The 13,237-nt window shown below is 38.5% G+C and overlaps 1 protein-coding gene across 1 annotated transcript in view; it reads left to right on the top strand.

Annotated features, from left to right (window-relative positions):
• LOC150093910 (uncharacterized) overlaps positions 1 to 13,237 on the top strand; it is a 112,290-nt gene that overhangs the window by 65,346 nt on the left and 33,707 nt on the right. The window contains 1 exon segment of the mRNA XM_090412918.1: positions 492 to 665. Within this exon segment, the coding sequence (XP_090269044.1) occupies positions 492 to 665 (174 nt within the window).

Genomic DNA, 13,237 nt, shown 5'->3' with positions numbered 1-13,237 from the left:
AAAACTTAGAGCTGCAGTTAGCAAAGATATCCCCTCCCTCCCTCTCCAGAAAAAGTATCATTTAAAAAATAGATAAAAATCACTTTGCTTCCACTTTTACAAAAGAGTCAAAAAAGTATGTATTATAATTAGACTCATTTTGTGCAATGAGTTCCATGCATAGTCTCAGATCAAATTTTAATTTGATCTGAGACTATGCATGGAACACGGCTCTACATTTGCTATTAACCAAAATTGAATTTAGTCAACAAATGTTGGTAAGGAACCCCATATAGGATCTCATCAGAATCCAGTTTAGCAAATCAAAGATGAATGATGTGGCAGGATCATAAGGTGCTACCATTTCATTAATAAAGAGTCTATAAATAGAAGTGAATAGTCATTTATCATTTAGATATGTGGCAAAGCATTACATCCATCTGTAAAATATAATAACTATAATGATTAGACTTTCTATTTGATAATTTCTTTCTTTCTTTTCTTTTACATAGATTCCAGTAACTACAGGCCTTCCAGGATTACAGTTAAGTCCACAAGATATTCAACAGTTACAGCAACAATTACAACAACACCAACAAAATCTTCAAAGCATGCAGCCCTATGTATTCCTTCAACCTGGACAGTTACCACCCAATGTTCAGGCCCAACTTTTTTTACAAAATCAGGTAATACCAAATTGCTCTTTATGTACATTGTAATTCCAAATCTTAATTTCTAATTTTAAAAATAAAATATTCATGTATTATACTTACTCTGTTAAGTATTAGAAAATAAATTACATAAAAAATATTTTTTGCTTTGGTTTTAATATACACTGAGTTAGCTTTTGTTAGGAACACCCACCTAATAACACGTTGCTCCACCTCTCTGTGCAATCACGGCTTGCAGATGCCTAGGAATGGATCCCACAAGGTCTCGAACATCCTCCATGTGCAACTCAACCCATGTCCACTGCAGTAACTCCGTCAGTTCACTCTTATTCAGTGGAGGAGGATCAGCAGTTCTCACATCACTTTCTAGCAAATCCCTCGCATGTTCAATTGGGTTACAGTCAGGGGAGTTTAGGTGCCAAGGCAATGTGGTTAATTTGTTGTCATGTTCATCTAACCACTCAGTAGTTGTACAAGTCCAATGACAAGATGTGTTGTCGTGTTGAAAGATGGCACTGTGGTTGGAATAGACCTCATGCAAATATGGATGGAGATGGTCCGCTAACAGACTCCTGTAGCATTCACCATTCAATGTTTGTGAGATGATAAGCAACGGACCTTGAATGTTCCAGGAAAAAGCTCCCCAGACCATAACACCACCTCCACTTGCCTGTTGAACTCCAACTGTGCAACGAGGGTATATGGCTTCATACTCTTTATGCCAGATGCAAACCGGCCATCAGCATGGTGCAGCAGGAAACGAGACTCATCACTCCAGACAACCTTCTTCCATCTGTTGAGGATCCATTGTCGATGTTCCTTGGCTTGTGCGAGGCATTGTTTGTGATGTCTGGCCATCATCTTGAGTACCCTTGCTGGTCTCCAGCTGTGAACCCCAAGGCAAAGCAAGGAATGGATTGAACTACCACACTGTTGTACTGGTGGGTGAGCTGTGTGACTGTTGCATGTCCTTGCTGAGATACCAGTTGTGACACCCAGTGCTCACTTCTAGGATCAGCATACATGGTTGACCAATGTGAGCCCTTTTACTGGATGTCTGTTCATCCTTCTGGTTAATCTAGTCCTGGTACACCCTTAATATAGTATGGGAGCAACCAACAAGTGCAGCCATTTCTGCAAAATACTGACACCTGCCCTTAGAGCCTGAACAATCTTCCTGCAGTCAAATTGGCTTACATTGCCATGTTTTCCCATTACTAACAAATGTTTCCTGATTATGTGCAGAGGATAAGTGTGCTCATTTACAGTAGCTGCACATGACATTGACATCATGTGGTACTTCGTTACTTCAAGGTGCTTAGGGTCAAAGCTGTTTAACTGAGAGGAGACCTCCACATAGCCTTTTAAAGGAATGATGCGGAGAGCCGACCAGGGCTTCTGACCTAATGTCCAATCCTCACCTTCTCGTGGTGCACCCTGTTGGGTATCTACTTGGATACTGAACAAATGAGGATGGGCTGGCAATTTGTGAATTACCCGACCAAATTGTATTCTTATTGGCTTAAACCGAAATACAAAATGATGGTACAGCATGAAAAAATTTCATGCCGGCTGGGGTGTCGCCCGGTTAAACAAGGTCCCCATTGTTTTCGCCAAGGAACAAGGGTGAACAGCGAAAAGTCAGCTACTGGAACAAATCTGAAAACACACCCACAATTCAACATCACCAGAGTTAAAGATCAGTATTATCAACATAAGAAGCCTGAATGACAAAGAAATGGAGCTAGCTGAGGAATTAGGTAAGTACTAGATTGACATAATAGGGCTGACTGAAACAAACAAGACAAAAACTTGTGAGATCTTTCTGAGCAATAAATACAAAATGTTATATTCAGGCAATGACAATCAAGGAAAAGAAGGAGTAGCCATAGTATTCAACACTAAATACGAGGCTAATCTTCTTGAATGGCAGGCAGTCTCAAGTAGAGTGATGTGGGCAAATATCAGAATGGGGAACTGGACAATGAGACTTATTTGGCCTATGGTCCCACAGAAGGTTCTACTAAGGTAGAAGTGGATGAATTATTTTAGCTTTAGAGAAAGCAACTGATACAATGAAAAAGGAAAAGTTGGTCCTTGTTGGGGATCTAAATAGCAGAGTAGGAAATGACTATCAGACATAGAAAAATATTTTGGGAAAATTTGGAGAAAAGAGCAAAGCTAATAATAATGGCAAATACCTGTTGGATTTCTGCTCAGGACATGAACTGGTTGTTACTAACACCATGTTCCAACATAAAAATATGCACAAATTCACATGGAGAGAAGAGGCAAGGAATAAGAAAAGTCTCATTGACTATGTTATTGTTGATAGTGATGTTTTCTCCCTGGTGCAGGACACCAGAGTGTACAGAGGATTTGAAATTGGAAGTGATCACTATTTTTATTATTATTATTACGGGTATCTCCATGGAGTCAGTAGACTCATCGCGGGAGACCCAAACTAGCAAAACAATATCTGTCATATCTCTTCTTGAATTCATTTACAGACGAAGAGCTCACAACTAAGTCAGGCAATGAATTCCACTCATTCACCACCCTCCAGGCAAAAAACCTTGTTCTGACACCTTTGTTAACCACACTCTTCTTTAATTTCCAGAGATGACCTCTTGTTCTTCCATCACTATCACACCGCTGAAACATTTCCCCTGCATCAATCCTATAAAAACCTTTTAGTAATTTGAATGTTTCTATCATATCCCCTCTTCTTTGCCTATCAACCAATCTCTGCAATCCACAAGCTCTCGATCTATCAATGTAGGGAGCATTTTTTATATCACTCACCAACTTGGTCACTCTTCTCTGAACCCTCTCCACAGCCTCCTATTTAGTCTTGAGCAGGATAAAATTGAATTTCATATTGAAAAGAATAACATGTAAGAAAGTTTTAAAGCAAATAAAAGTTGAGCAGCTCTCAGATGTGAACTGTAGACTAAAATACGCAATCATTATTGAAGAAACAATCAAAGAGTTTGAGAACATGAACCAAACTTTGGAGATTCAGTGGCAAGCCTTGAAGAAAACCCTGATTGATTCAGCCAGAGAGGCATGTGGTGAGGTTGTCTGCAAGGATTGAAAATTCAGAACTCGATGGTGGACACAGGAAGTTAAAGAGGCAGTGAAGGAAAAGAAGAAAGCATATCAAAAGTTCCTGGCAAATAAGTCAGCTTGTGCTCTTAGAGAATACAGAATCAAATGTAAGAAAGCTAAACGCTGTGTAAAACTAGCTAAATAAAAGTCATGGGAGGGCTTTGGCAAGAACATAGAAAATAAATATCAAGAAGGTGGCAAAATATTCTGGAGGTTGTTGAAGAAGCTTAGAAATAGAGGAAAGAGTGCTGTAAAAGGAGTTAGAGATTATAAAGGCGACATGAAACGGGAGAAAAATATATCCTTGAAGTATGGAGTAATTACTTTGAAAAATTGTTAAATGAAACAAGCAGTGATAGCACAGTGGTAAAAAACACTCAACAGGCATACAGTCAGGAATACACATCCTCTCATAGTACCCATATATAAAAACAGAAATAAAACTGAATGTGAGAATTACAGAGGTATTTCCCTACTGAATGTTCCTGGTAAGACTTATGCAAGTATACTTCGGAAATGGTTGAGAAGAATTGTGGAAGAAAAGCTTGGTGAAGAACAAGCTAGATTCAGGCCAAATAGTGGCTGTCAGGATCAGAACTTCACTTTATGACAAATAGTTGAGAAATCATGGGAATATAACAAAGATCTGTATTTAAGTTTTGTCGATTTGGAGAAGGCATATGACAAGGTGCCAAGAGAGAAGCTATTCAATACGCTGCAGTTATATGGTGTCAATGGGGAATTATATCAAGCAATACTTAGTCTTTATTTGAGTTGTAAGTCAGCAGTTAGAATTGAAGAAAGTACAGGAAGATGGTTTGATGTTAAATCTGGTGTGAGACAAGGATGTACATTATCCCCTCGGTTATTCATTATCTATATGGATCACATTATGAAGAAAAGTGGTATTAAACATGATATCAAAATTGGTGATGTTGCTTTATGTGGACGATGTTATACTTCTAAATAAATCCGCTACAAGTCTGCAAGATTCTCTGAATAACTGTTGTAATAGAAATGGTATGAAGTCGGCGATAAAAAGACAAAGACAATGAAAATAGGCAGAATCGGTGAAAATGTCAACTGCATTGTGAATGGAGAACCTTGTGGAACAAGTAAAACTTTTCAGCTACTTAGGCACGATTTTTAGTGAAGATGGTAAATTAAATATGGAAATAGACAACAGAATCAACAAAGCTGGTAGTAGGAAGTCAATTGAATAAATTCATATGGAATAAGAGAGAAATTAGTTGGAACACTAAATTTGAACACAAGACAGTGTTCAAACCAGTTTTAACTTATGGATCTGAGAGCTGGGTCAGAAGTAAAACATTTGACCAAAGACTAGAGACTGCAGATATAAGAGTCCTGAGAAAGATTTGAGGCATGAACAGATGGCATCAGTGGCAATATCATATTAAAAACAAGGGTATTAACAAAGAACTTGACATTATCAGCATCCAGGAATGCATTGGCAGAGCTAATCTCAGGTGGTATGGTCACTTAAATAGAATGGGCGAGGAAAGATTAGAAAAAGAAATGTTCTCTGCCAGGTTGTCAGGAAAATTACCCAGAGGAAGACTAAGATATAGATGGATTGATACGGTACAAAGTGCCTTAGACGATAGAAATATAAGATCTGATAATGTTGGAGTCTTGACAAGTAACAGTCTGATTTTGAGGAAAATTGTAGATAGGAAGTTACTAATGATGTAAATTTTTCATGTAGTACTATCATATCCTGTACATGGCAAGAATTTGATGATGGTACTTCGTAATTGCATTGAATATGTAAATCAGTGTAGGGGTGGGGGTCCTAATGCAAAGCTAACTGAGTGTATATTAGCAAAGCTTAATATTTTCTAAAAACCTAATATACAAATAATATTACATACATAAAGAAATGATCATAGAAAAAAATCAAAAAATTGGACTGTTTCACAATAGTATCTTGTGTAGTGGCATTATTTATTATCACAAGAGTTGCACAGTATATAGTTTAGTTTTGCTTAATTTTTTCATTAAAATGCTCTGCTTCAAATCAAAACTGAAATTATTCCAAATTTTATTAGAGGTCTTAAATACCATCTTTCATTCAATTCTGAATTCCATCATCTAACCAGAGAAGAATTATTATCATTTTGAATTGTTTTGCCGATAAAATTGGTCAAATTATAGCAACAAGAAATCATTTATTATTATTATACAGTTATAGCAGAAAAAATCAGCTATTATTATTGTTGTTATTATTATTAACACCAGACCTCCATGGAATCCATAGACTTATCACATAAGGCAAACACTGTTATACACAAAGTCTATCAAACCGTGCTTTAAACTCAATCAATATATCTGCATTCACTACAGTGTCGGTTAAAACATTCCACTGACCAACCACTCTCCATGTAAAGAACTACTTTCTTATACAACTTCCAGATATGTCCTCTTGTTTACCCCTTCCCCCATTCTGTGAAAAATTTCTTCTTCATTAATATGATAACAATACATTTACCAACTTAAATGTCTCAATCATATCCCCTCTTTTCCTCCTATTTACAACACTTTACAAACTGCATTCTCTCAATCTTTCCTCATATCCCACATCTCAAAGACCAGTTATTATGACCTTAGTCAGTCTTCTCTGGAAGACTTCCAGCATATCCTCATCATGATGAAAACCAGAAGACCAAATCTATACACAATAATCCATACACGGTCTGATCAAGACCTTATACATGGTTGAGGAGATAAGAGATCTTATCTCCTCAACTTCCTCCAAAATTTCTCTACCAAGCATATACTTTGCATTCCATTGTTGCCTACCAAATTTCAGAACCTTACACTTGGCAACATTGAATTGACAGTTCCATGCTGTTCCCCACTCATACTATCCATTCAAGTCCTCTGTAAGGCCACAACATCTGCTTGATTCCTCATCACTCTCCCCAGTTTTGCATCATCTGCAAACAGTTGTATATATCATCTGTTAAACCTGTCCCAATATCATTAATATACAAATTAAATAACAATGGCCCCAAAACTGACCCTTGTGGCACACCACTAGTGACTTTCTTCTCTCAAGATAGTGCCCCCACCCCCCATACACAACTTGCTGATATCTATCTGATAACCATTCACCTATCGAACTCACTAGTTTATCATCCAATCCCATTTTCTATCCCTATGGCTTTAACAGGCCTTGAAGGCCCACAACCTTCCAAGCATGCTTGAATTTCGTAACCGAAGTACGAGGATAGGATGGTCACCCGTATGCCTCTAAGTATTCCTGGCTGTATCCCTGTGTGTTCACGGGGCCGGTTTGCCTGCTTGTGGGATGAAAAACCCCAGATAAACTGGTGGAAAAAATGATAGCCATAGCCAAGTTACCCCAAGACCGGCTAACTTGGCTATGGCTGAGGAAGATCCTTTAGCTCCTCACGTCGGTGACGGGAATCGAGCCTAGGACACTCCTTTCCCAGGCATATGGTTGAGAAGCGCAAAGCCACTAGGCTAACCACGCAGACCATCCAATCCCATTTGCTTCAGTTTAATGACCAACTTATGGTGTGGTGTGGCAATCTATCAAAAGCCTTTGCAATATCTAAGTATACCACTATATATGCATCTCCCTTGTCCAATACATTCATCACCATGTTATAGTACATAAACAAGTTTGTAAAACACAACCTCCCTTTAATAAACCCATGCTGATAAGCACAAAGAATACCACTGTTATTAACCCACTTTTGTATCCTATACCTCACCAACGCCTCTGATACCTTAACTACGAATCCAGATATACAGCACATATCAGCCTATAATTTGTTGCCTGAACCTTATCGCCACCTTTGTGAAGCGGAAAAGTTTGTCTTTCTTCCACTCCTTTAGTACTTGTTCTGTTACAAGACTCTTGTTAACAGGTAGACCTAGAATGATGCTAACTTCTTGAAACATTCCTTTGAGATATGCAGTGATATGTCAGCAAGTTCTATTGCCTAATTCAGGGTTTCCCAAACTTCTTGCTAAAGCAGAGTCCTAAAGCAAGCAACATTTTTTGCAGAGCCCTCACAACTACTCAATCTTTAAAATAAACATGAAAAAAAGAAAGAAATCAATAAACACTCACCATTTTTACAATTTAGTGCTCCGTAAAATAAAAAAAAAAATTAAAATAAAGTAAAATTAAGTTCATTTTAATGACTATAGTGTTGTTGTTGTTTTGAACTGCAGTTTTTCAAGTCTGGTATGATGGATGTAACTTTACCATCATTTTCTGCATTGAGCTTTTTTCTATATTTAGTTTTAATAGCTGCATATGGTAAGAATGTCTTTTCACAGAGATATGTTCGCACAAATTAATGAAATTGCATTCGATCATTAAGTAAAAAAAAATAATAACACTAAGTGAATGTTTGTAAACAAGATTCGCTGAGCCCTAGTCGTGGAGCCCACTTTCAGAAACCCTGGCCTAACTGACATATAACTTACTTAACTCCTCATATGTCTCTTGCTCGCTCACCATTAAGTCTTCTCTCATTTCATTCTCTACATTTGAGTTTGATTTCACATTGAGGATTAAACATCCTGATGAAATGCTCACTGAACATCTTGACAATGTCCACTGCAGCAGTCACGAATCTACCACTTTCATTCATTAACAGCATCTTACCATAATCATTCTTCTATCTACTTGCCACATGTTGAAAAATCTTGCAAGTGCTTTTCTTGGCCTGATTTGCTAATTTCTACTTGTACTGCACTTTTGTTGTCCTTACCAACTGAGTCACTCTCCTGGCCTGCTCTTTATACTCTTCATGCAACTAATCATTACCGTTATTCATCTTGTGCTGCTGCTTCTTCTTCCAGATTTCATGCTTAATTCCCTTGTTCATCCATTTTATACCTACCTTATTTAGCCTTTTGACCTTCGGAATACATTTACAAATTGATGCTGTTAAATATTTCTTTGTCAGCTTCCAAGCAGCATTTATTTCCTTTCTGCTCAATTCCTCATTCCATGATATAGCTTGAAGCTGTGCATTAAGCTTGTCATAATCACCAGCTTTGTACTTCCACATATACCCTGTCTTCGCAGAAGTCTTCATATGGCTAGCCACAACCCCACAACCCATGTGATCACTTTCACCAGCTGGAGGGAGGGAGGGAGTGAATGAGTGCGAAACCCCACTCATAATTACATCCTCTGATGAAGTAATCGGATCCAAGACTCTCAATCCTCGCATGCCCTCTTTTTCCTTATTCCCAAATGCCATCTCTTCATTCTAATCTATACAGCCATAATTGAAATCTCCCATAATAACCACCCTTTCCTTGTCTCAAGACACATACACCTCAAGAACTCGAGAAATTCATTTTTCTTATTCCCAAATGTCATCTCTTCATTCTAATCTATACTGCCATAATTAAAATCTCCCATAATAACCACCCTTTCCTTATTTTGCTCATTTACTGCTCTAACAGAAAAAAAAAATAGTCCTTACAATCTTGCCAAGTATACTCTTAAACAACTTCCAGGGTGACTGTTTATGCATCTCCTTTATCGAGTGAATTTTTCACCTTGTTGTAATACATAAGCAGATTGCTAAAACAGGATCTTCTCCTAACAAACCCATAAACCCATGTTGACCATCTAAAGCAGGGATGGGGAACGTCCAGGCTGCAGGCCATATAAGGCCCACGAAATCATTTGGTCTGGCCCTATAGGCAACCGCAGGCGGGACTCGAAATTCAATAAATCTAGCAGCTTTTTTCATAGCAACATAAATTTATATTAAGTGAATCATAATGATGACGTAAATTTTGAGGGACAAGCAAGGAATGTCCATTACGGGATAGACAAGACACATATGAGTATATGACGGAACAGACACATATGCTAGTTGAGTCACATTTATGCCTTCTGTCTTGCCATGCTAATATGAATAAACCAAGGAGTGGCAGCTGATGAGAAGAACTTGAGAGTCGATGGTACGAACATTGGATATGTTTCAAATCCAAGATGCAGGATTAGAACAACGATCAAAGCAAAATAATCACGTCGCTGGTGACACAAAAACTTAAATGGTGTGACATCCTACAAATGGCGACTACAAAGAAAAGAAAAGTTGATGCAGAGCGTCCATCTTTCCAAGAGAAATGGACAAATGATTATTTTTTTGTTGAAGTCAAAGCAAACCTGTGTGCCTAGTTTGTGGTGATGCGTAAGCAGTAATGAAAAAAGCCAATCTGAAGCATCATTACAGCTCAAAACATTCTAAACTCAATGAATTGGGAGGCCAAATGCGTCTGGATAATATCAATGCTCTTCAGCCGAGTTTGGAATCACAACAAGCTGCTTTCACTAGGCCTCGTTGTGACAGGGACAACATTATTCAGATGAGTTATGTAGTGAGTGAGTGAGCTAATCGCAAAGCAGCTGAGGGTTCATGGAGAGGGAGAGTTTGTGAAAGAGTGCATGGTGACTGCTGCGGAGTTGTTAGCACCAGACAAAGTAAAATTGTTTCAGAATGTTTGAAACAATTTAGTTTGTCTCGGAGATCCATCTCAGATTGGATTACTGACTTAGCACAAGATATAGATATGAAAAAACATTGAAGGATTCTGCAGAAGATTTCCAATTTTTCTCTCTGGCTTATGATGAGATGAGACAACGGACATAACAAATACTGCTCAACTGGCCATTACGGGATAGATTTGTTCATGGGATAACTGCAGAGTTTGAACACGAGAGGAACTGCTGTCACTGGAAGCCATCCATGACACTACAAGAGGTGAGGACTTGTTTGAGAGACTTATTTTATCAATGAAAAAACTTTAGCTAACATTTGAAAAGTTAAATGGCCTTACTACAGATGGAGCTCCAGCCATGGTTGGCTCACAAAAAGGGTTAATTGCATTTGTCAAGAAAGAACTGAATCATCTCAGTCTTGATCCAAGTGATTTAATTATATGCCACTGCATCATACACCAAGTCTCTGTGCACAGTCGTTGCGGCTCAACAATGTGATGTCAACAGTAGTGTAATGCATAAATTTTGTCAAAAGCAGAGGGTTTAACAGCCGCCAGTTTAAAGAGTTACTGAATGAACTTGAGTCTGAGCATGGTGATCTTATTTATCACTATGAAGTGCAGTGGCTGAGTCGCGGGAACATGCTCCTGCGGTTTTACAAACTTCAGGATGAAGTCAAGCAGTTCATAGAGATGAACGGGAAACCTGTCAGGGAACCCAATGATAGCAAGTGGCTGTGTGATCTAGTGTTCATGGTGGACATTACCAAGTACCTCTCGGAGCTGAATATCAAGCTGCAGGGCCCCCAACCAGCTTCTCAGCTTCCTGCTTTCAAACGTGAAATCATTTGAAGCTAAATTAAGGCTGTGGAAAGTGCAACTCGAAAGGAATAACACGGTGCATTTCCCCACTCTGAAAGAACAAAAGCCTTCTACGACACTTGAATATGCTGGTGAACGTGCGAAACTAATTGAGGCATTTAATGAAAGACTAATTGAGGCATTTAATAAATCAAGGACGTGAAAAGTAAACAAATGGAATTGAACATCTTTGCTACACCGTTCAATGTGGAACCAACTGATGTGCCTGATAACCTACAACACTTAATCATTCATCTGCAAAGTGATGATGAGCTGAAAGCTAGGTACAACTACCTCCCACTGCTTGAGTTCTATAAACGTTACATAAACAATGATGAATTTCCCACTTTGAGGAGACATGCATTGATATATGTATCTGTGTTTGGAACAACTTACTGCTGGGAACAGTTCATTTCAAAACTTACCATCGCAAAGAGTCGACTGCGCTCCAGACTGACCGACACAAACCTGGAAAAGCAGTTGCAAGTAGAACATCATCAGTACCAGCTAATATCACATGCCTCACCAAAGAGAAGCAGTTCCAGCCATCACATTAGAGGTGAGTTAATTAAATGTTTGACCAAATATAGCAGGCTAATTTTTAAGTCGATAATTTTGTATGGCCTGCGAATGATGTTATAAATATCCAACCAAATGGCCCTTGGCAGAAAAAAGGTTCCCCACCCTGATCTAAAGAATACTGCTATTATCAACCCATTTCTAATTTCTAGCCTTTGCCAATTTCTCTAACACCTTAGCAACAACCCCAGACACACACACACTCAGTCTTATTCCCCCCCCCCCTCCCCTATTGTCTAGTGAAATAATTTTCCTCACCTTCCATTCCTTTGGGACTCACCCTGTTGTAAGACTCTTGTTAAACAAGTGTGTCAACAGTGCCATGCATTCCATAGAGCATTTGCTCAAGACACGTGGCAGTATATTATTGATTCCTATTGCCTTATTAACAAAAGTTTACTTAATCCCTCATATACTGCCTGCTCATTCATCAGTTTCATCTTCTACCCTAACCTCTACACTCCTTGTAATGTTACCTTCACAAAGATGAAATACATTTTGAACAAGGGCAAATTCTCCATGCTTGCTATGCTTGCTCCGCAAGCTCATTAATTGAGAAAGAAGTAATAGTTATTTGTTAATAAATGCATGCATTTATAAGCATTCCATTTAGGCTTTTATTTTTGTAGACAGAAGATGTCTTAAGCTTGCGTGACAATAATTGAGCTTTGTGTTGTGTATCGAAGGCTGATGCTTGCTCGTCTAGTCAAAGCTACCTTGGCTTGCTCGGTTGTAGGAGCTTCCAGGTCCTCGCAGTAGCACTGTGATTTCATGCGCGTGCATAGCCATTTCACGTTGTCTCACTCTGTTGCTTAAACACAGGCCATACGCAGTTAACGTAGCTCTAGCCAGCCTTTACAAGTGTGCGTGATGCTTGGGAAAATTAAGTCACAACCAACTTTTTATGACGATGTTATTGACCAGTTCATAAAGAAGAACCATAGGGTAGAATTTGTATTCAAGTAGCTAAATTGAAAAAGATAGAATATCATTTGTAAAATAAATGTTGTATTTGTATGATTAAATGTACATAAATTTCTAAATATATAGTTTTAAATGGTCAGTAATTCATTATTCCATTAATCAGACTTCATTCACAGTCCCTGATTGATAACAAGAGCAAGCGTAAATTTCAAGACCAGCATTTGCCCCTTATTTTGAATGAAAAGCATCTTAGCCTGATTTCCTATACATTTCTTTGTCTTGACTCCCCCTATGTATTCCGTGCTATTCCAGTCCTATGCTGATTACATGCATATATTCATTACTGCTTTTGAAAGCGCCATGTCTCCTTGGCCCACCCCATTTTCCTAGGGTGGACCAGGGAGACATGGCGTCAGTCTCCCTGGTCAGACAATAAGGAGTCAGTCTCACTTGGTCCACTCTCCTGCTAATTTACATCATCTCTGACTTCTGCTGATATCTTGTTTGCATCACTCATTACGCTTCCTTCCAACAGCAACCTTTCCAAATGACTCACTCCGAAGCCATTCAGGTGCAGTCCATCA

This window comes from Typopeltis vanoorti, chromosome 23, assembly GCF_054136105.1.
Source record: "Typopeltis vanoorti isolate ZY-2024b chromosome 23, IOZ_Tvanoo_1.0, whole genome shotgun sequence".
Classification (NCBI taxonomy): Eukaryota; Metazoa; Arthropoda; class Arachnida; order Uropygi; family Thelyphonidae; genus Typopeltis; species Typopeltis vanoorti.
Note: the sequence above shows the minus strand (reverse complement) of the source record. Positions and strands in the feature narration are given on the sequence as shown.